The following is a 24,207-nucleotide window of genomic DNA, read 5'->3' on the forward strand; positions in this document are numbered from 1 at the left end:
TAACAGGAGAAAATTGTTCGGGCATAAATATCACAAAATATAATTTACTAACCATATCGGCGAACTTGTTTACTTTGCGTGTATAGGCGACTTCTCCTCTTGCGTATCTGTTGTTGTGTTCTGCAATTTTTAGGCGGTTTCGAAGATATGCCAGCTTCCTTGCCCCATCTTCTATTGGCGACGAGTAATACTTGTCTTATATACAAAAAAAAACCAAAATAATTCACTATTAGTCTTGACTCCCAAGCCTCCACGAAATAAACAAAGAATGCGTATATAGAGTGTGGTCTACATAGTGAAGAAGCCGAATATACTGTAAAAGTTGGAATTTTATTGCCGAAGAAATTCATGGTACTGTTTATGTGTGCATCGACGGCTTGTTTATGTGTCACACTGCGTCTGACTGTACTTAATGCGTTGCACCGTACCTGAATAAATGCAAAAACAGGGACTGGGGGCTTTCTTTCAGTTACAATCCTATGAGACTGTAGGTGGTGGAAAGCACATGGGACAATACTTGCGGTGGTGCTGAAATATATTGCTTATTAAAGAATCTTACACTGAGATGTGATACCTGCAGGCAGAAGAAAAATAATGTGGAAATTTGCAGTGTGAGTGCAAAGTTTGAAGGTAGTGCACAACATTCCTTCTTTATCTTCGTTTTCTTTTCTGCTCTCATCATTTTTATACTTAGATCTGTGTTTTGCTTTTTTTATCTTTCTTTCTATTTAGTTCTTCCTCTCTTTGTATGTATTTGTGTCTCTATGTCGCGTTTTCTAAATTTAATTTTTTTTATTTTTCCGCGTTCATTCTGTCGATACTTTCTCACTAAAGCTTCCATTTATTTTCGTACTTGGTTTTTCCTGCTTAACGCCAACCGACGGCAGCATACGATAGCATACCACAGCTAGGGTACCTGTAGTGCTCCACACTTGCCATCAACACAAGAAGAAGATGGCTGTCCCTTGGCGCGAGTGTGCTCTCAATTGCTACCCGTGGTGTTCGTTGTTTTCGTCGCCATTACGCGAGGTATACTCCAGCAAACGACGACCACGCTCCTATCTATCTTATATATGAGTGCTGTTATCTAAGATAGGAGCGTGATTAAAAACCTTCCGCTTTCCGACTCGTAACATTGAAAATGCGCAAGCCGGAACATGGGTCTTTGGTTTCCACTTATGTGGGTCGTCCTTTGGCTGTTGTTGTTTTTCCATTTCGTTATCTATACCTTTAGCGCGCTCGTCGTAATTTCCCCCTTTATTTTCCTGACCTGAACCTTTATGTCTTCCGCGCGATTCTGAGACAAAAGGTATTGTAAAATATAAGTTGCAGTTTTTAATATAAGTACAAGACATGTACAGCCCCAAAAATTCGTCACGCCCTAAGTCTATTAATGTTTATTCTATTATTTATTTTTACGGGGCGATGGCGAAAGCGACACTCTCTGAAGCTCCCCTTTATTATATTTTTAACGCCAGCGATTCTTCCGCGCTGTTTTATTGACAATTCCTTCCACTACCCGGTCCCCTAGTTTTGAGTAGACAACCAGATGTTTCAATTGCGGTTAGTCTTCTTTCCTTCTGGTTTACATGTATCATCTTCTACATTGCTAACCTTTGGAGGATACCGAGGGAATTCGGCTAAGCGAGATATTATCGATGGCCTAAAGCTGTGACTCACCGTATTTCAGCTTGAATGCACTCCACTCCGCATCAAGGCTTGTCACGCTGACTCCAGCTGAGCCACGTGTTACAACCAACCAAAATACACTAGTTAGCAGCGTAAAAAGCAAGCGGCCTTCCATCACCTGGAAGCACAAGAAACAAGGGTAGGCTAAGCAACACAAGGCTCTTTGCTACGTGCTACAAAGTTGATCCGATGGAGTTGAAAATTTTGTAAAAAAGGGTTTTTTGAATAGATGCCTCAAAAACACGATTGATGGGGGAAAAGTTCAACATTTATTGATAACACGATGTAGAACATGTGTCGATGATAATGCTATTGGTTCAGGGTCGAAGTGAGTCACACCACTCCATGTGCAAGTCGCTAAGACAGCCGTACCTCTTGCTGTGGTAAGGTGCTTCCCATGTAACATGAGGAACTGAATGAACACTTGCTACATTAAAAATATTGACCAACCCCCATCAATTGATCCTGTTGTGAGGCACGGTATAGGAGGAGCTCCGTAAGAAGTTGAATATTTTGCCCATTGCTTTTTTTATTGCGCATGTAAATATGACTTCCCTAGTTTTTTTTTTTTTTTTGAATATTGGTCACTCTAAAATGCGGCTGCCAAGACCGACACCATAACTACAAACTCGAGATCAACACAGCTACTTCTTCAGCCCCACTAGTTACTAAGCTATGAGGCGTACTTGCGAAATGACATTGTTGTTTGGAAAAACTTTGGCCTTTACGAAGCTTTGTTGGTCTCGCGAGTGGTCGCAGCATGCTGGGGATCAATACGACCAGAAAATGCGAAGAATAGGAAGAATAGCTCAGGAGCCCACTTACCTAAGTCTGATAACGATGAGAAAACGGCGTCAACAATGGTCGCTTGTTCGATATTATCACTTCTGGGTATGGAGCGAGTCGTTCTGACGTCAAAATCAGACAAAGGCCTACATAGAATGTTATCGAGAAACCAAGATATGCGCCACAAGCATTCTTGGAAAAGTCCGACGTGCTTTCTGCTGCGAACACAAAGGGACACGCTGGGCCAGAGGACATTTTTTATGAGTCATTTCGCTAGCACAGTCTTGTGACCAAAAGTGCACACGAAAGAATTACACTATTATCTTCTAAGATATAGTTGTGCTTAGCAGTGGTAGGAGCGTGAATGTCTGATAATTCATTTAAAGATGCTCCAAACTCTGAGTAAATCAGCATTATCGCATCTTTTCTTAAAGTAACTATATAGCCCCTGTCAAGCTGCGTTATGATGCTACCGCACGAAAAAAAAAAATTGGTTTCTACAAGGGCGGCCAGTTTGCAGCTGTTTACACTAAGCGAATACATCTATCACGCTTGATTATCACATGCGATGTCTAAAGGCTCTATGATAAATGTCTTCTCTTATTGTTACTTCTTCAGTACACAAATCAATATCTTCATGTGCTTCTAGTAAGTTATTCAAAGAGAACCTTTTTCGTAGAAGCTTCAGTCCACGGATTTTATGCAGCGTTTGACTGCAAATTTGTCGCTTTTTCTGTCTTCCATTGTAAGGTAGTAAATAGTTACTTTCTTGACATTTACGCTAACTTGTTTTTAAACGTATTTATATGACTTTATTTTTTTGGCAGCAATTCTTTGACTTTGCCAGCATTAGAAAAGAACGACTTCGTAGCAGGGCCTTATAAAAATAATATTTTATGCAATGGTGCTGTGAAAAGTGTAAACGGCACACAGAGATTTATTTTGCGTTTTCTGTAATGTAAATTTCAAGATATGTTGCCAAAAGTTGTCATTCAGTTTAAATTCTGTATAGCAAGTTATGATGCGTTAAACGACGGGATACGTAATGAAGCTGGCAATTCCGCATTCATTGTGTGAATCTCTTCTGATGAGGATGTAGCCATCTTGGCCCCAATTGGTGCCCCATCTGAAACAAACGCAGGCAGAGAAGTATACTTAGGATTAGTGCGATGCCATCAGAAATGGGACCTTGTCAACTACATTGATACTCTCACTTTTTTTTTTTCAAAGAACTAGACAGGTTTTGCAAACGGAAAAAGTAAAGTACGTGATAAAAGGAACTACGAAAGGATAGCACAAGCATAATAATAATAATAATAATAATAATAATAATAATAATAATAATAATAATAATAATAATAATAATAAAGGAGTCACCGAGTCAGTTGTTAGAATAAAGCCAATTCTCACAAAAGCTAAAAAGCCTGTGAGACAAAGAAGCCGTTTCCGCTCTTTGACTGTTTACCCAAATGCTTGGGCGTAAATTTCGACAGAGTATGTATGTAGTATGTACATTCTGCGGCGCCTGGCTGTGCGAAGTGCATCGTTGGTTTGAAATGTTATCTACGCAGTGTAGCTTTCGTCATCGAAGAATGTTTGAAGTTGGAAAATGTGTAATTAGGAGTACAACTTGGATGCTCCAGGGTGGACGGAATTACTTTTTTCGCTAAGACCATCCCAGACAACTGTGATGAGGGTGGTAGTCCTTAATACGGCAACTGTGGATTCTCAGTTGAAAATAGTTATTGAGTGCGGAGCTGTGGGCGATACGCAGATATTAAATTGATGGAAAAGCAGGGATGCAGACGAGAATTTAGCATTTATTTTGCTACCCTGCACTAAGGGAAGGGGGAATGGTGAAAATGGTGAAATGGCGAGAAAGGTGGTAAAAAAATTAGGCAAGTGAAAAACAAATAACAAAAGTGGCTGTGCTATAGCCTATTGAACTCATTGATGCAGCAATGATGTTGCGCGAAAACTTACGAATTCCGCACAATCCAGTATTTCTGGCCATCTTTAGTAGCTCCGTAACCAACAATCAGCAGAGCTTGGCGCATACTGTCTTTGAGACATCCAGAATCGTGATACACTCCTGAAAAGACAAGCAATAACGAAGGTAACTATTTTACGCATCGGTTTCACTTCTTAGCTAGTTATAACAACCGTCAATGATTGCGCCATATTTGAAGCGTGCTCCTCAACTCTTCAAGCATTTCCGTTGTGTTTGATACTCAGGGAAGCATTCCATTTAAATGTTTCTCGCCAAATTTCTATGGCAAGTACTAATCCTATCGCTCTTCTCGTGAGTGAATTACTTCTAAGCTGAAGTTAAAAGAGTCCACGTAACTATTGAAAAGAGGGTTCCACAATAGGCTTACGCACTGCAACCATGAAGCTCTAAACAGGTGTTTTGTGTCATACGATTTTGAAGAAACAGACAACAGGCTTTCCGACCGTTTCTTACACCACCCAAACGACCTCAAGCATTTTTCATACGACTGACCAACCTCCTTCTACGCGCGGAGACGTCACCTTCGCGATCGGCGACGTGACGCAACACGCAGCTCGTCGATCGGTCTAAACCTGGTCTCAAAAAACAGTAATGAAGTAGTCAACGTCGCCGATCGCGGAGTTGACATCACTACACGTGGAAGGAGGTTGGTCAGTCGTATGTTAAATGCTCGAGGTTGTTTGGGTGGTGTAAGAAACAGTCGGGAAGCCTGTTGTCTGGCCCTTCGAAAACTTTTTGTTTGGCGTATGGAAGTTTACTTCGGCAAAGCCACATCCCTTCACAGTTTAATTTTATTCTTTTTTATTTACACCAAAAGATAAAAGCACCATGAAAGGCATTATGTAAAAGAAGCATAAGTGCAGTTTTATATACAATAAACATGGCGATTTTACAACATAAACAAGGAGGCAAGAATCACGGCGCGTTGAAGTAATACATAAATCACTTGGTCGAACTATGTCTGTCAGGGTACAAGACAAAATTATATGGCTTGTGAATTTTTGAAGAAAACTTCATATGCAGATACTAACAAAAATATCACACAGCTGGCACGCAACATCGTATTCGAGGGCCTGCTCCATCCGTATTGAGTAGATTCGTAAAAAACGCATTTCATGCTTTAAAAAATTGTTTTAAAAATCGTGTCTTTGTATACAGGACACTTAAACTTGGATTGGTGCAATATTAAAACTCAATGCCCCGCCGCGGTGGTCTAGTGGCTCAAGTACTCGGCTGCTGATCCGCAGGTCCCGGCATCGAATCCTGGCTGTGGCGGCTGCATTTTGGGTGGAGGCGAAAATGCTGTATGCTCGTGCACTGAGATTTGGGTGCACGTTAAAGAACCCCGAGTGGTAGAGATTTCCGGAGCCCGTCACTACGGCGTCTCTCCTGATCAAATGGTGGATTTGGGACGTTAAACCTCACATAAGAACAATATTGAAACTCGATCGGTCCTTCGAGAAAACAGCCCATTGTTTAGATCTTGGTTTATCAGTTGATGAAGCGTCATGAAGGAGCACACAAAATGAAGATTCTTTCCGTCATCCACTCTTTCACCCTACCTTTGGTTGGCTTATGGGAGGCTATTTTGTCGTTGTAACCGGTATAAGCTACTCGTTTCACCGAACATTAGATCAACGGAAACGCGGGAAGGTTTGTCCGACATAATCTGTGCTTTCAGTAGCCCAGCGGACACTTGGGTTAAAGTTTCGGCTACAATACGGCAAAGCAGAAGGCGTGGTCGGCTGAAGCCAAGACTCATGTCCCTCGTCGATGTGCACAGGCGCGTTCATGTGGTGGTCGTACATGCACACGCTCTCATCTGTATCACCGAAGGCAATTTTCTTTCAATCTTCCTTTCTATCACCATTGTTTGCACTATGCGAATTTTAACGCTTCTCTAATATTTAATCTGCAGTTCGGATCACCTTTAGCGTGAACATGGGAGCACGTGCCGCAGCGTGTATTGGGGTCACGTATACCTTCACCAACGGGCGCAGTTCTGTTTCGGTGTGACCTTTTAGGGACGAAGCTCCGTATGATGTGGGTCTGTCCATCCTCCGTCGTTGTCTTTCGCAGCCACCGGGATGCAAGATGGGAGATGGCGGTACTTGGAGTGTTCGCTAGATGCACGCACGGACGGACGCATGGACGGACAGACAGACAGACTAGCAGACGGACGGACGGATGGATGGACGCGTGGAGCGCGTATGTGCCACAAAGGATGCGAGATGCGAGATGGCGGTACTTGGAGCGTTCTCTAGATGGACGCACGGACGGACGAACAGACAGACGAGAAGACGGACGGACAGATTGAAAGACGCGCGGACGTACGGACAAATGGATGCATGGATGGACGCACGGATGGTCGCGAGGATGGAAGTAAGAACGAACGGACGAATGGAAGCATGGATGGGCTGACGGACTCCTCGTCTCACTCATCATCATTCACTCCGTGGATGTGCTGTGATTTTTTTTTTCTGTCTTGTGCGTCGCATAGTCAGAGAGCGTCTTCGACTAAGTAGGGATCCGACCATGTGGTGTGCGTGTCAGGGCTTCCGCTAATGCACTGCGCATGCGTCGAGACGCGTTTGTGGAGGATGGCGTGCTAATATCAGCTGTGGCATTCGCTCCCGCCTTGATGGTGAAAGTATTATTAATTGACACCCGGGTAAAGTAGAGTTGGGGAGTGTGCTTTACATGACAGTGTGCAAAGTTTTAGTGCACAAACTGTTACGTTATATCAGCCTAGGTTATGTATTATTCGCTCCATTCTTCAAACGCAGAATAAAACGCATCGTATTTTTTCCGATTTTGGAACCCTTTTAGAACCACGTGAATGCGAAACAGTCCGACGATTGTTTGTACATAGTTTCATGATTTCAGAAATGCTCGGATTTGCAGCACTTGCTGTTTCACACAGTACTCACCTCCCTCTACCCTCCTTTTCTTATTTTCCATCCTCAACCACTCTGTGTAGTTCGGCCAGCCGGAGTTTGTTCTGAACTATTTCCCTCCCTTCCACTGGTCTATTTTATTCCTTGTCCTCTATTCTCTAACATAGTGATCACGGGCATTGTATTTCAAGGTCACACATAAAGAGCTATATGCGGAGTCACAAGGTAAGACTGTGCAGACTTGAAGGAGATCGATCATTCAATAAAAACTTGCAGAGGTGTAAGAAAAATGCAGAGTGCTCATGCGAGACAAAGAACTTCACTGCATATACACGTGAAGTAAAAATTTACCTTCGGAGTAGAAGGTGAACGTAGACTGGCTGTTGTCGACAAAAGCACACACCGGACCCACGAGAGCCACTTTGGTCATTAGCATTGACTCTGTGGCGGAATTGATGTTCACGAAGCTGGACACTGTGGCAGCTACCCCACTTGGGTCAAATGCACAGTCGGATTTCTTCGTGGAAATGAAAAGAGAATATCATTTTCTTATATTCATTTGGTACTTTCAATACAGAAAATTGTTCGAAGCTGAGCAAGGATGAAAAGACTAGTGGCAGTAAACCTAAGTTTTTTTTCAAAAATCACGCACCTGGACTTTCAGACATAATATAGCACTTTTGTAGTACTTTACACCAATTTAACTACGAATTTTGTGCCGAAATCATATATCTTACGTGATGTTGGAACGCGCTTTATATCGCAAGCGTGTGATTATCTGTACATGTCCATTCACCTTGCCAGCACCTACATCGTCCATCAGGGGAGTATGCATAGAAATCTTTTGTACTCCTTAAATACTCAATTGAAGAAAAAAGAACACATGTATGACATCACAAACCGCTGCCTTACGCTTACTCAAAAGTGTCATAGAATAATGTCATATTGGTAAATAGGTCCAAGTTTTACACAGTTCAAGGCTGTTGGGTCCTCTATCAGGTTATATGCCTTTAGCCCCAACATCCTTTTGTTTCTTGTGTATTGTACAAGAAAACAATAAAACAAATTTTGAAAATTGAAAATTGAAATTGAAGACACAAGCAGTTTCGTCAAATTATAGGTAACAGACAGTTTTTTGACATATTTGATACACAAACTGTAAACAGTAAACAATGGCAAACCTCGACACATTACATGTCTACGTTGTGTAGGCAGGGCTGAGTCAAGATTTAGCGGCACTTTTTTCATGGCACCACTCACGTGCAGAAAAAAATAGACAATTCAAAATAAACATTAGGCGCATAAGTTTTATGCAAGCGTAGACGCACAAGTATGTCGAGTTTTACATTTTAGTAACTTCATGTAAACTGGTAATGAGATTCTCAGAAGCACACAATAAAAAATATCTCTTTTAGAGACATTGGAAATCTTGCGGTCTTTTTGTCTCGCAGGAAGAAAGTTTGCAGGATCCCGTATGCATTAACATAAAACGATCTGAAGATGAAAACGATCTTGTTTTGCTTCTCAGCTGATGTACTGATGCTTCGCTTTCGCAACCCTTCGGAAGCTTTCTTCATTTAAAGTGGTCTTGCAATGCCGCCAAGAATAGAGGTACATCAGGTGACATTGCATTGCCTCCGTGATCGGACCACCTTTGATTAAGCTACGATGCAATATGACGGTGTCATCACGTGACGTGGCTTCGCTAAGACGTTATTTTAAACTAGAATCCATTCAAAAAAGAGCTGCGCGCTTTCTATGCAACAAGTATGACAGGCATTTTTCTCCAACGATTGCCTTCCCCATCTAGGTTCACGACACTTACGAAGCATCGCCATGTTGAATGCCTAAATCTTCTGCACAACCCAATCAGTTCTTCTCGTTTTGCCAATATAGAATCATATCTGAAAAGCTACGAATATTTGTCTACGTGGAGTAACCAAGACCTTAAGATTGCAACTTTTTTAGCCCACACTGATTTGTTCAAATGCAGCTTTTTCCCTTAAACTATAGAGACCTGGAATAGGCTGCCCAGAAGTGTTCGTTTCTACGACTTGAAGAATTTTCGGAAGCCTCTTCAGCAATGGTGATTTGTTCTTTTTTTTGTCTTGTTTTTCACTTCTGCAAAAGTCTCGTTGAGGCTGCAGTATGTAAAAATAAATAAATAAATAAATAAATAAATAAATAAATAAATAAAATAAACACATCGGTGGTTTGTGATGTTACTCTGACATCACAAGGTGATATATTTGCGTAATTTTTGCATCTCTTGTCCCCTATATGCCAACGGGCCTAAGATGCCGCCTACGCGGGACGCAGACAACCGTATTTCGCGTCTTAATAAGCGTCTAAGCCTCTCAGCTTAATAAGAATTCCATGAAACACACAGGAGCTGTGTTTGGCTCCCAACAGGCGACACGCAGTTTTCCTTCTCATTTGGATTTTATTTAGCAATAATTTTTACGCCTGATCTAGGACCACAATTAGGTTCTTCCGTGAACTTACTGATTCCATTCTCGCCGGACTTCGTGCGGCTCTGACTATTCACAATATGGGGCCTACGTCAATTCGCTGTTAGTCGCTACAGATAACTGCAGAATACATGTCACCGCCTGATTTTGCACACAATATATAAACTCCGAGTTAATAACAGCTATTGCATGCAATTTTTTTTCACGTAGAAAAGGCGAAAAACACTAAGAAAGATGACAAAATAATGGCTTACTGTTCCCACGTATGGGTAGCTTTCTTCACTGTCAATACCACCGTTGACTTTGATGTAACCATATGTGGAATCCATAAAACCACCGTCGCAGTTCCTGTTGTGAAACATGGCCCCACAGTCCACAATATTTTGAGCACTGAGTGAGACAAGCTTTCCAGTTTTGCGGAACCACTGGCTTTCGAGAGCTCCAGTCTGAAATAAATGACTTCGCATGGTGTAGCATGCCACTGAGATATTAGGATGTCTCTAGACCACGACGTACATTTATGGTGAGCAGTGTCTCACGTAATAAATTTATTGAGCTGCAGGCCAATTCTAAATTCTATTAGTGCTTCGGAAAAAATCTCTAAAAATGCTTAATGGTTTGTTAAGCATAACCTCATAGCACACCTATAGTAGACACAAAAGCTTTTGTGAATTGCAAGGAGAAAAAATGTGTAAGAGCACCATATTTATTCCAACGTATGAAACGAGGTCTTTTTTTCTTATATACTAAAGGGCACCAGACATTATTCATTGAAAATAAACAAACCGTTTCGATTTTCATTAAATTTGACGGTAGCCGGCGCTCTTGAATAGTGCCGATAGGAGTGGTAGTCTCTATAAGACACTATATACTTTATGTATGCAGTTTAACAAGTAATAAAATGAAAGCTTACTCATGTGTACTTATTAGCCTCAGTAAAAATGAACTAATTATATTTTCCTTTCTACTGACTTGTCTTAAGCTCCTTATAGATTATTTATTTGTATTTTCTAAAGGAACCACTGCTGTGCAATCGTTCGAGCTTTAATTACAGTGCTGAAAATTAGCGCATAGTGAATGCGACGTGTACTACCGTAGCCTGCGTTTTTTTAAGGGCGAAGCTCCTTATAGCGGCACCCGTTCGTCCTTCGTTGTCGTAGTCGGGGTCGTAGTGTGTAACCAGTTTAACGCTTTGACCTCCAAGGTGGTGCCGGTGGGAGATTTCTCCTGTGCGTTGTTGAACAATAAAAAAATTCGCAGTGTGCGCGTTAACTAAAAGCCGAATTCTTCTGTCTCTCATTCCCCATTAGCAGCCATTGCCATGTTCCAGTAGGAAACGTTAGTAAAGTAGAAGTGTTAAAAGCCGACTTCTCCTGTCTCTCATTCCCAGTAGCAGCCATTGTTTACCTCCAAGGTAGTGCAAGGTGAGATTTTTCCTGTGCGTGATTAAACAATAAAAAATGTTTGTTCAAAACGCAGTTGATTGATTAAACAAACCTACGAAAGACGCCAGATGTTTTCTAAAAACAAAACAGAAAGACGCCAGATGTTTCTAAAGCAAAACAAAAGAAGACGACAGCTGCTTAACGAAAGACGCGAGGTGTATTCTAAAGCAATGGTTTTATAATCAAAACCATATCGATACAGGTTTGTAGTTGCCAATGCTCGCTGCCGTCGGTGTGTGCTCGTATGGATAAGGATGCCGAAAGGCGGGCGCGCAGGGCAGCGGCGGCGCGCGCTCGCAGACAGGACACTAAAGTGGGAGCACGCAAGGCAGAAGCGCGCCGGGAAGCTGCGCGACGTCGCCGCCGAGATCCTGCTATACGGGAACAAGAAGCCACATCAGCAAGGCAGTGTCGGCTAGATCCCGCCGTACGTGAACAAGAAGCTGCAGCGGCACGTCAGCGTCGGCAAGATCCTTCCGTACGGGAACGAGAGGCCACATTTGCAAGGCATCGTCGGCAAGATCCTGCTGTACGGAAACAAGAAGCCACATCAGCAAGGTAGCGTCGGCAAGATCCCGCCGTACATGAACAAGAAGCGGCAGCGGCACGTCAGTGTTGGCAAGATCCTGCTGTATGGGAACAAGAAGCCACATCAACAAGGCAGCGTCGGCAAGATCCTGCCGTACGTGAAGAAGAAGCTGCAGCGGCACGTCTGCGTCGGCAGGATCCTTCCGTACGGGAACGAGTGGCCGAGGCACCACGTCAACGACGCGAAGCAGATCTTAAAAACGTTCGACAATGGAAAGCGGCGAGGAAGCGCGCATATCGCCAGGCGAATTAACGGAAGAAAATTTCACATTACTTCCAGGAGCTTCGCCCAATCTCATCATAATTTAGCTCGTGGATCTTCCATCATTTTTTTCAACTTGGAAACGCGTGGAGTGATCACTACCCAATCATGATATCAGCTGCTGGTGAAAATATGACATCAAGGAGAACCGTCATGAGATCCACAGAGTGGGAAGCGTACAAAGACGCAGCAGGAAAGCGAATCACTGCTGCTACAAAGGATGATGAATTACTCGCCACCATGACTCATTGCCTAAAAGAATGTACACTTGTTTCAACTAAAAACGACAGATTTCCGTCAAATGATGAGGAGTTTGAAAGACTGTGTGCTATTCGCAGGCGAGCTGAATGGAAAGTTTTGCGCACAAAGAGCTTAGAAGACCTCCGAGCCTGCCGACGGACGCAGCGTCATATTCGATGCTACCTGGATAAACGTAGCTGTCAAAGATGGCGTGACTTTTGCTCAACATTAGCTGTTCATCAACCTGTGTCCTAATTCTGTCGGGTTTTAGAGGCATGCGCATGCCACTCCAGCAACTTCACCCTTTCGCCGCACTCTCCCTGCACGATTGAAAATCCCTCAAAGAGCTCTCAGAAGGATATTGCGCACTACTATCAACAAATTCAACGCTTTGTACTTAATCTGCAGGTAACCAGCCTGGCAACTCACGGGCAGCAGTGCCAGTGCTAGACATATCTTTTACAGTTGAGGAACTGAACACGGCTATCGGTGAGTCAAACAGGCGCACATCACCTGGCCATGACGAAGCAACCTATGAAGTCATTTCAAAGATACCCCACGCGTCCCGACTATGACTCCTAGAATATTATAGTTCCTCGTGGATGTCTGTAGTGGTCCCCGCTGAGTAGAAGCATGCGAAAATGGTGCCCATTTTGAAACCTGGTAAGCAGCCAACAAGCTACACCTCTTTCCGGCCTGTCACCCTACTGAGTTGCGTTGGCAAACTGATGGAGCGAATTGTTCACAAATGATTGACATGGTTCCTAGAAAGCCGCAACGAATTTCCGCAAGAAATGAATGGGTTCCGCCAAGGCAGGTCGGCTATCGACAATGCCATCGCACTTGTCCCTTTCCTTGAAAAGGACCTCTCCGCAGGTCGAATCCCGACAGCCGTATTCCTTGACATCAAGGCAGGTTTCGACTCAGTCTTTCACCATGCCATTCTCGCAACAATGGAAGATCTTGGCCTAGGAGGGAATCAATACAAATGAATCGAGAACTATTTAGAAGAGCGGGAAATATATATGAGCACTCCCAATGGTCCCACACTGTTCTAAACAGTAGAGACAGGTGTACCCCAGGGTGTCATGCTCAGCCGGCTCCTTTTCAACCTTACCCTGATACACTTAACAAACTCATTTCCTCGAGGAGTACACATCAAGAATTACGACGATGACTTCTGTATCTGGAACGCTTCAAGGTCACGCTATATCGCCAAACAGCGACATTAAAAAGCTTTACAGAACATCTCCAAATATTAGGAGCCCCGAGGCATGCACTTTTCATCAAAAAAGAGCACAGTCATTGCTTTCACGAGAAAGAAAATTAGCAAGTATGCACTACCCCTCGGTGGACGACCACTGACCTATGTACGGTCTCAGAGATTTCTGGGATTCATCAACGATAGAAATACTTCCTGATCTCCTCAGGTGAAGAAACTTCGAACTAGAATAGTAGCAGCAACTCAACTCTTCAAATGCATGCCTGGAACACGATTGTGATGTAGATGCCACTCTATGGTACTGCTTCAGAAAGCGTACATTTAAGGAACACTACGCTATTGTCTACCGGTGCTTCACCGATTATCCCCAGTAAATAAGAAAATTTGGGAAGCCGCACGCAACAGTTGCCTACAAATCTGTCTAGAGGGACTGAACACCTCATCAGCATTGGGAAGTGTAGCGGAAGCAGGATGTCTCCCATTGGATGTCATCTCTATCCAAGAGACCATGCGTACTCATCTTCGACATGTATACAAGGCAAAAAAGCATTTCCTGTACCGAGTTCACCTAACGCACAGCAATTCTTCGTTCGGCCAAGCTGGGCGAATGCTTCAACTCTCTCCTGTTAATCAGCCACAAAAATTAATGCCTGCAACATTTCCTCCCTGGACACTTTCGCCTCTAACTATAAAAAAGCTGTACCTGGCATCAATGGGGCAAAGAGACGAATGTCACAGGCTGCGCTGATGCAGACTACTCTCCTCTTCTTAAACAAGAACTAGGCTCAGCACTCGCACATTTACACCGACGCCTCAACCACTCAGGAGACTTCCGCTTATGAACTTCATATCCCTTCTACAAGACAAATGCTATCCTGTAAAGTACAGTGGAAGACATCCTCGACAGCAGCAGAACTTCATGGCATCAAAGAACCTGTTCTTTACATCTTGCGCCAAACGCCGGACCAATGGGTAATTTTTACCAACTCCAAGGTAGCACTACAGATATTGTTCAACCTCCTAAAGAAGATGAATTCTCATTCCGTTTCATTCAACATAGCATATCTACATCACCTGGCTGTGACCGCCGGGAACTCTATCGCATTGCAGTGGATACCGGCTCATTGTGGCATGTCCGCCATCGAAAAAGCAGATGAAGCAGCACGCAAATGTCTTCGACGCTATAATTACAGACGAAATTATTTCACTAAATAGATACAACTCAAACAGCCAAAAGACTTGCGATTGAAAAAAAATTAAGAGATGCTGGAACCTTCCAACTCATCAGTATGCCTTCCTTCACTCAATCGACCCCTATCTGAGAACAAGACTCTCATTCAAAATTCCTCGTCATCTGGAAATGTTATACCGTCGTTTACGTCTAAACAGTGCCTATGCTAAAAGCCTACGGTACTGATTCGGACTGTCAGCGAGTCCGTATTGCAAAAAGTGTGACTCCATCAAAACTGTGGAACATATATTGTTTCAGTGGAGAGCATATGCTGAGGAGCGCGCGCTTTATAAACATTGCATGCACTTTATAACTGAGAGAACTTTCTCCCTTGACTGTGTATTGGGACCTTTAGCCTGCCCCACTTTACAGAGGCGTGCTATGAAACTTTTGTTTGCGTACTTGGACAGCATCGGTCAGCTATACAAGCTGGACCATGAAAAAACTATTAGTCAGCTAGACCATAAAAAAAACTATTAGCGCGCGTCCTCATTCAATGGTCAAAGAGGTGGCCTTTTTCCTTTCTTTTCTTTTTATTCTATCATCTATATTTACAGTTTGTCTTTTTTTCTCTCTCATTTTCTGCTCGTGCTTTCAATCCTCAATCCCCTTCCACGTGCAAAGTAGCAAGTCAGCGAATTTAATAAGCCGGCTAAATTTTCTGCAAGTCAATAAAGAGTTCTCTCTCTCTCTTTCTCTCTCTGGGTCGATCAACAATTATTAATGCCCATACACTTACGGCACTGAACGCGTACGACGACAAACACGACCCTTGATCAGGCACAGGGGTCACGGCGCCTTCTTTCCTCCAGTCCACTTCGGCAGGCAGGTCACTGACATTGAGTCCATCCGGTGTATCTCTGCATGGGAGCTTCAAGGTGAACCTTCTTCTCGGTTTTACTGCTGGTGCTTGGCATAGTTCGGACTGTAGCTGTGGGAACATTCAAAATCTCGTATTGAAACAAAATATCAAAAATGTTAAATGTGGATGAATATAAGTAAGACAATGGTTAACCCTCATACTAAAAGTACTAAAGACCCAAATGGAGAGGAAAAAAATGTACAGCAAGATTATTTTCCCTCTGCTGGTATGTTCTCACGCTTCATTTGCAGTAACAGCAAAAAAAAATTTAATCTAGGGCACAACAATGAGGACGACAGTAAATTGGGAGAACAAGGAATGGAAGCGCGATTCTATCTTGTCATAAGCCCTTATCGCCGTTTCCGCTGTCATATATATATATATATATATATATATATATATATATATATATATATATATATATATATATATATATATATGACAGCGGAAACGGCGATAAGGGCTTATGACAAGATAGAATCGCGCTTCCATTCCTTGTTCTCCCAATTTACTGTCGTCCTCATTGTTGTGCCCTAGATTAAATTTTTTTTGCTGTTACTGCAAATGAAGCGTGAGGCCTTTGTCCTGCAGTGGACGTAGTCAGGCTGATGATGATGATGATGATATATATATCACCAAGGTCACGTCGGTGTAGAGAGCGCAAGCAGCCGATTTTTTACTCTGCGGGGCAACACCACGAGGCAGTTTCAGGCTTCGATGGGGTGTGGGAGGAGCATATGCAGCCTAGTAGTCAGGCTCACCTCGCCAGAGCCTGAAACTGGCTCAAGGTGTCACTCCGCAGAGATAAAACCAGCTGCGCACGTGCTCTACACAGACTTGAGCGCGCCTGTACGTACACCATTTAGTCCACATACGAACTGAAAATAATAAAAAGCAACAAAAAATGAAAAAAAAATATTAAATACTTCATTGTAATCATTCTAACAATTGGGGTGATTAGCCTCGCAGTGACATGCATCATCGCGAAGGTGACTGCAGGAACTAACACTTAGAAAGATTGAGGCAATTGGCCTTCTCTTAGCTTCATGTATATTGAATTGTTGCTCTAATTATATTTAGCTTGATTTAACTATTTGACTCTTCGATGCATTTTCTATTGCGCATACGAGATCTTAGAATAACCGGAATTTATGTACGATAAATAGGCCAACAATGTCAGTGTGAAACGACGTAGCTAGCATGCCCACTACGCGAGAAAGAGATAAATGGCGCGATTAATCACTTTTGAAAAGAGGACATGCCAATAAAGAAATAATTAAGAAAAACCGTTTCTGCTGACAGTGTAAACTCTTTCTTCTATTTCTTACCACGTCTCCGAAGCGGTTCATAGCCAGTTTGAAGCTGACATTCCCTTCCTTGTATTTTTTGTTGTGCTCCATGATGAGCTCAAAGTTTCTTACGAAAATGGCAAACCTGTTTTCTTCCTCCAGTTTCGAATGATAGTATTTTCCTGCGTGAATAAAAAACGGAGACATGAAAACAGGAACAATCAAAAATGTTTATATGTAACCCAACATACTTTTTTGATAGTTTGTGCCTACGAACCACGACAGCCGAACTGACACTTCTTATTCAGCATGCAGAAGCCTCAGGAGAGAAGTTGTAATGTTGAATGACGAAGCAATTCTGATTTTGACAAAATGCTGCAGTTCATCATTGCTCAGACTGCTTCGTAAGGCTTCCATTTATGAAACTGTCTGAGCAATGATGAATTGCAGCATATTGATAAAATCGGAATTGCTTCGTCATTCAACATTACAAATTATGTCGATCTGCTGACATAGGGGCCTCTGCCGTTGAAGATGTTTGGCCTAGCCTATAAAGCACCACAGGAGTGTGGTACAGGAAAATCGTCTGCAATCACTGACGGTCAAAAGGCTCAATAATTTGTAAGAAAAGGCTTACACATACAACCATGCCATCTTCCCATCAAGGCGCCGCGTGCTCAGTAATGTCGTTCTGTGGTCGGAGCATAAGAACGTGTAACGCCGCTAAAAGGAGACTTCACTTCGAGTATATAGACAACGTTTATGCCCGTAGTAAAAAGACTTAGTTGCGCTGTTTAAAAAAAAAGTTATCTTTCTGTAATGAATGGCTGTATGCCCAAAGATACCAAGACATAAGACGTGATGTGTGAGGTATTCCACAACACGTGCAAGGTAATTAAGGTGGCGTGTCTTCACAAGAGTGGAAGTCCTTCTCTTACACGGTTAGTGTGCTGATTATACGACCATTTAAAAAGAGAAAGTTATGAAAGAAATGTTTTAGCTATGTTTGGCTGTGAAAGTGTACATGTATGAGTGTTACCAATCGTATCGGCATTTATGCCTAATATGAAAGCGTTGGCCATAGGAAAGAACGCAACCGTGTTTAAGGTCGCTGTAAAGCACCTCTGAAGTACAGATATATAAATTGCATACACGTTTAAAGGGAAGGGAGTAAACTAAACTGCAAGTGGTCATCAAAAGATGCTCCAAATACAAGTGAAATCTGGAAATACAAATTATGACAAGGAGTGAGCCACTGGTTATCTCGTGACAAAACTTGAGGTATGCCCCGCCGCGGTGGTCTAGTGGCTAAGGTACTCGGCTGCTGACCCGCAGGTCGCGGGTTCGATTCCCGGCTGCGGTGGCTGCATTTCCGATGGAGGCGGAAATGTTGTAGGCCCGTGTACTCAGATTTGGGTGCACGTTAAAGAACCCCAGGTGGTCAAAATTTCCGGAGCCCTCCACTACGGCGTCTCTCATAATCAAATGGTGGTTTTGGGACGTTAAACCCAACAAATCAATCAAAACTTGAGGTATGAAGTGACGTAATGCAAAGCAAGCCTGCAATGTACAACCAGTACGAAGTTCGAAAGGTGCTTCTAGTAATGCTTGAGAGCCTCTTTCGTATTTCCTGATAAATCGCCATTGAATTTTTTACACGCTTCTTTGTTCTTTGTTCTCAACTTACAAAAATAGCAAGTGTAATCTTAGGTGAAGTATTGTTTAGTTGGCAGCTACTGCTTCTTTGGACTTCTGTTCACTTCGTTTGTAACCAACATGTATTCAAATACAACTTCGAATACGGGAGTTCATGACTCCTTCTCAATTTTAGAGAGAATAACAGCACTCACAGCAAAATATGCTTTATTTTGCCAGTAGGGTTTGCTTTTCTTAACTTCTGACAACAAGCCTTCACGTCAGTAGGCATGTTCGATTCTCTTTGCTGAAAAATTGAAGCATTTTCGGACGTTAAACTCTACACATAGATTGATTGAAAAATTGAAGCTTGTAAACTATCATGCAAACCTTCATAATAGCGAAGCTGCTCGATTTTTTACAAATAAAGGAGGAAGGAAGGGCGGGAGGCACGAGCACGAGCCTCCTACGTGCACGAGCATGTAGGAGGCTTTATCGGCTAATGCTATGTTGCTTGGTATATGCTAAGTTTCAAATTTGACTTAAGCAATAATGTACTTTTCCTTTTTATGGCTCTTAAACTGCCCACCTCTTTTGATTCATAACAGCCGCTTTCTCCTTCAACTAGTCTGGCCGGGTCAGCGCCGTTGATCTCGTTCTTGCTCTGTAACCTTCCCACTGCTTGTGGTATAGTGGCTAAGGTACTCGGCTGCTCACCCGCAGGTCGTGGGATCGAATCCCGGCGGCGGCGGCTGCATTTTTAATGGAGGTTAAAATGCTGTAGGCACGTGTGCTCAGATTTGGTAGCACGTTAAAGAGCCCCAGATGGTCGAAATTTTTGTAGTTCATCACTACGGTGTCTCTCATAATCATACGGTGGTTTTGGTGAGTCAAACCCCACATATCAGTCAATGCTCTGCAGCACGTTGAACCTCGCAATAGAAAGCTTCTCCTTTGAGGGCGCGGTTCTTCCTCGGACGAACCATGCAACACGCTGCCTCACACGATCAGGCACGTCGATATCGCAATGATTCCAAGCACATACACGTGGACAGCAGGTCTATGCGTGATGTATCACTAGTTCATTTTTCATTCAATTTTGGTGCGGTCATACTTGGTAAGTTCGGTAGCTTTGACGGTGCTCCTTCGCAGTTGTTCTTATGGTGCATGTGCCGGTTGGCATGGTGTCACATTAGCTGTCGAGGTAGCTAGGATGCACTCTAGCTAGGCGATGCAGCATAGATAAAGGGAAACCAATTTTCCCTTTTTTATTGATATCATATATAAGCAGATGTTGGCGCACAAATATGGTGCCAGCTTCTCCTTAGCCCTTGAGTGCAACTTGAACACGTATCTTAATGGTAAACATACCAGGCAGTGCATGGAAAATAGAACAATCGCGCATAGATACGCAAAGATACACTTGTACGCACATATCACAACAAAATGTCAAGGAAATGTTCTAAAGTCAAAGAATGAAGTCTCTGAAAATGTGCTCCGTTCTTATTCGGTCCAACCAGCACAAAACAGGAGAGCACACGCTTAGTCCTTATGAAGATATATTTGCTCGTGTTTACTTAATGGTCGACACGTCATCTACTTCAGTAACACATATGATGGGTGTCACGTGATACTGCACGTAATAAGTACATTTATTATACAAATGAAAGTTCGTTATTTCTTTGTACTTGTCAGCAATTCCACTGTCTTGTAAGAAACGTGTTAATGCTTATAAAGCATGCGACTGTAAAACTCCAGTTGGCCACGGACCCAGAAGTTTCTTCATGCTAAATGGTCTGCGGTCTAATGCCAACAATTCCGATTTAAGACTGCATCTTGGCGTGTCATGATGTTGACAGTCTATGAGAAGGTGACTTACGTCTTCATCTATAAATCCACAACCACATTCGGGAGTTTCAGCTCTGCCAATTATGTGCAAAAAATGATTTGTGTATGCGGTGTCTAGCCTCCATCGGTGAATTAGAGCTTTTATACTTCGATTTAATGCCAGCGTAATTTTTAATTCATAAAATGGATCGATGTAATATAAATCAAAACTCTTTGTACCTTGGTCAAAGCAAGCAGTTTTGCTCATTCTGAAACTTGTAGTCCTCATAATACTACGCAATTCATTTTTCGAAATTGGTAAAGAAACAGTAGCGTCTTTACGATGTGCTTGTCGTGCCGCTTCATCAGCAGCTGTGTTTCCAGGAATGCTGCAATGGCCAAGTATCCACTGGAATTTGATCTCATGTTGCGCCTTGTTTGCTTTGGTGAGCTCTTTCAGCGTTTTGTATGTCATACTATCACTTAATACTGTCTTGTTTGTACTGGAGAGTGATCTCAATGCGGCCTGTGAGTCACTGGAAAGTACCGATTTTTTCGCGTCTGCTGCCGAGTTTATAAACTTTAAAGCATACAGAATAGCGAAAAGCTCAGCTGTAGTAGATGACGTCATGCGACATATTTTAAATGATTCCTGAATATTGAGCTGTGGTATAATAAATGCCAATGTTGAAGACGTTGTAATACTTGAGCCATCTGCGTAAATGTGTATGTACCCTGGGTACCGCGTGTGTATCTCGTAAAGCGCAAGTTGTTGAGCAGCTTGGATTAACATGTCTCTCTTTCTGATAATGCCATCCACTGAGAATTAAATGCTTGGTATTTCAAGCAGCTTTGGAAGATAGTCCATTTCAGAGCTACAAAATTTATTTTTTGGTAATATATGCACATTACTCTGTATTTATTCATGAGCATTGCTTTTGTCCCTTTGTAAAATCTCCAGTACCAATGGGTGGTCCTTGTGTTGCGTCTGTAAGCGAAAAAAATTGTGGCATGTTTCGATTCTTCTGATGACAGGAAAGGGTGATTGTCGAGTTTCTGCTATCACAAGGCTGCTAAAAGTCGCTCGTAGAACGCCTAGGCATACGCACAGTCCCCTAGCTAATAGTCTCTGCAGTCGCTTCTCTGAAGTGCGGGAAAAGCCGTGTAAGACTGCTGCAGATTATGCAACTTTTTGTCGTATTAAAGCATTGTGAACAGCGAGCATGGATGATACATATCCGCCCCATGATGACCCAGCAATTTTGCGGAGTATATTCACTAGCGTATTCACCTCGTTTTCGAGTTTCTTTATGTGAGGTGCCCATGATAGCTGCCTATCAAGTATTACTCCGAGAAACCGATGCTGTGTCACAATCATTAGTGGTTTTCCTTATAAATTGAGATTGAAATTTCTTTACTTCTTACAGGTGAAGGGAAATACAGCTGTTTTTGCGTGCGACAGAATCATTCCTCTTTCTTTTTTTAAAAGTTCTTAATACTATTTATGCCGTCTTGCAATGCAATCTGAATTAACCGTACATCCGTTCTGTCACCGAGTGCGGTTTGGTGGCGTCTTGGTGGTGACTTTTCCGTTGCTAATGCTTTAGAGCACGCGATTGAGCATCACGTCACGCCAGCTAGTGCTGTAGAGAGACGAAAAGAGTGAAGGCGGTGCATGGCTGTCGAGTGAGTAGTTGCTAGGCAATGGCGCCAATGGGTTTCTTATGAGGAGTAGCTGTTTTGATGCCGATCGTTACAGCTCTGCTGTTCAAACAGTATTCATGTCAGTCACCGACTTTTTCGCTAGTGTAGCACTTCAAGAAATTAGAGGTGTAAGGTTTATGCAGTTTACAACAGAGTTTTTCCAATATCACCGAATTAAATCATAGACTTCGCACCTCCCAACAGTCTAACGCAAAAAGCTTAGATCGTGTGAGAGATATTTTACCGTGAGTAAGTTTGAACACTTTCCACTCTTCTTTTGCGTACTCCTTGTCAACAGAGCAGAAGCCAGAGATCAGCTTTGTGGCCAGTAGCACAGTTGGCATTAGAATCTTCATTGTTGACTTCATGATTAAATAAAATTGGAGCTGAAAGTGAAAAGGCGTACGTTGAAGAAATACAATGCCTGTGTGTTTAGTGTTGAGTAAGAAATACAGATAAAGTATATTTCCCTTTAGGAATACATTTATTTGTGTTAGGAAACAATATGAATACTTATATTAGTAGTATTAGGGAAAAACTATAGCATGGACAGTGCTCTCGACATAAAAAAGTACAGGGTTATAAAAGAACAAAAGAGAGGGAATGCAGTATATATAGCCCAAGGCACACTGCACGTGTGCACACGTCTGTGACCTCCATTGACCAAGTCACGAAGGCCTCATGCTCGAGGCGTGCGCATACCCGGGTGCGTCTGTAGCCCCTTTATGTGGACAAAATATGTCACCTGGTGGCGTGTTACGCCTCGGCTAACGAGAACCAACACGTTATCGCACGACCATTTACTGCATCCTGGTTCTGATTTATCTGAATGCTGCATAAATGTTATATAATTTACTGTGTAAAGGGCACATTTTCAGAGACCGATGGAGGTGACAGAGGTTTTCGTTGATGATAGGAACATACACATCGTAATATATGATCAGAAAGCCATATTGCATAGGCGTTTTTTTTTCATAACCAAATGTCTCATAGTAAAAGCCCTGCGTTACATTCTTTATATATGATTTTCACTGCCTTTCGTGCGAAACACCCTTGGAGAAGTACACCGTAAGATATAAACAGAAAACTAAAAATGTTTTTCATGCCAATAAAAATAAATCGCAATGCTCTGCACGTCCACAAAAAACCTAATTATGCAACCCAAAAGTGCTCCTCGCGGTTGTTCCCAAGATATTGAAAATTACCGGCTTAAGCGAAAGGTGTCACTTACCACTTGCGAGTATTGGCGTTATCATAACCAAGCTCTTTCTTGTGCCATTCAGAAGAGTCACGTGAACGCATCGCACAAGCAGGACAATGGAGGTGATATGAAACAATTGTCTGCTTTTGAGAAGACGCACCTGATGAAAGTAGATAGAACAGAAACTGTCCTGCTCCACGTGTAAGACTAAAAATGCAGTGCTTTTTTGTAGCTGGCTAGGGGATTTGCGATAAGCTTATTTAGCCGCTTGTACAGACATTTAGCCCGTTTGCAGGCTGACAGACGCCCATTTGTCGGGGTGACGATAGCCATCGTAAATGGCCTGGAAAGTCTAAGGTCAGAAGAATTCTCGTCGTATGGTTTATGCTGCTAAGTTTCTCGCTGTAAATAGGAGTAAAGTGTGGCGCATCTGTCACGTCTGTTCTTGGAGCATGAGTGACCTCAACGTTTCACTATGAGTACAGTGATATTAAAAAAAACAGAGTTCATTTCTTCATGGTTGTTTTCTTTAAGAAGTCACGTTTCCATCTGTTTGTTTACTAAGTATTAACGTCGATTACCACTTGTAGACAGAAGTTTTACGAAAAACAGGAGTGCTTTCACTTTAAGATGCTTCTTATCTGTGCACCAGTTTGGTTAGTGACCAGCACATCATCGTTCACGTTATAACGCGAAATTTCGCGCGAGCAGCTACGCTGACACGCTCTCTCATGAGCGAATTCCTGCACTAGCATCAGTGCAACACAAGCCATTCAAAAAGGTTTTCAACTGTAGTTTGTGGTTTCGGTCGTACAGCATAAACGAAGGTTCTTCTCAAAATATAATA

General features: G+C 42.6%; 2 protein-coding genes across 2 annotated transcripts in view; both read right to left on the minus strand.

Moving 5' to 3' along the window:
* Positions 1-24,207, minus strand: part of LOC119174298 (uncharacterized) — a 46,902-nt gene that overhangs the window by 7,677 nt on the left and 15,018 nt on the right. Inside the window, exons 9-10 of the mRNA XM_075894548.1 lie at positions 1,681-1,807; positions 53-195 (exon numbers count right to left, since the gene is read on the minus strand). Of these exons, the coding sequence (XP_075750663.1) occupies positions 53-195; positions 1,681-1,807 (270 nt within the window). The remainder of the gene's footprint in view (positions 1-52; positions 196-1,680; positions 1,808-24,207) is intronic.
* On the minus strand, positions 3,395-23,545 carry LOC119173776 (cathepsin L-like peptidase). The gene is made up of 8 exons (XM_037424563.2): positions 23,391-23,545; positions 22,404-22,545; positions 17,033-17,175; positions 15,582-15,773; positions 10,109-10,300; positions 7,735-7,900; positions 4,459-4,567; positions 3,395-3,601 (listed from the first exon to the last, which is right to left on the minus strand). Exons 2-8 carry the CDS (start codon positions 22,525-22,527, stop codon positions 3,502-3,504), a joined length of 1,026 nt encoding a protein of 341 aa, XP_037280460.2. The 5' UTR covers positions 22,528-22,545; positions 23,391-23,545; the 3' UTR covers positions 3,395-3,501.

The sequence above is a fragment of the Rhipicephalus microplus genome, chromosome 5 (assembly GCF_043290135.1).
Source record: "Rhipicephalus microplus isolate Deutch F79 chromosome 5, USDA_Rmic, whole genome shotgun sequence".
NCBI lineage: Eukaryota > Metazoa > Arthropoda > Arachnida > Ixodida > Ixodidae > Rhipicephalus > Rhipicephalus microplus.

Coding starts and splice junctions, on each gene's coding strand:
- LOC119173776 (XM_037424563.2), bottom strand. CDS start 22,527: ATGAAGTCAACAATGAAGATTCTAATGCCAACTGTGCTACTGGCCACA. Junction 15,774..17,032: donor TGAACCGCTTCGGAGACGTG/GTAAGAAATAGA, acceptor ATGTTCCCACAG/CTACAGTCCGAACTATGCCA. Junction 3,602..4,458: donor TACTGGATTGTGCGGAATTC/GTAAGTTTTCGC, acceptor CGTTTGTTTCAG/ATGGGGCACCAATTGGGGCC.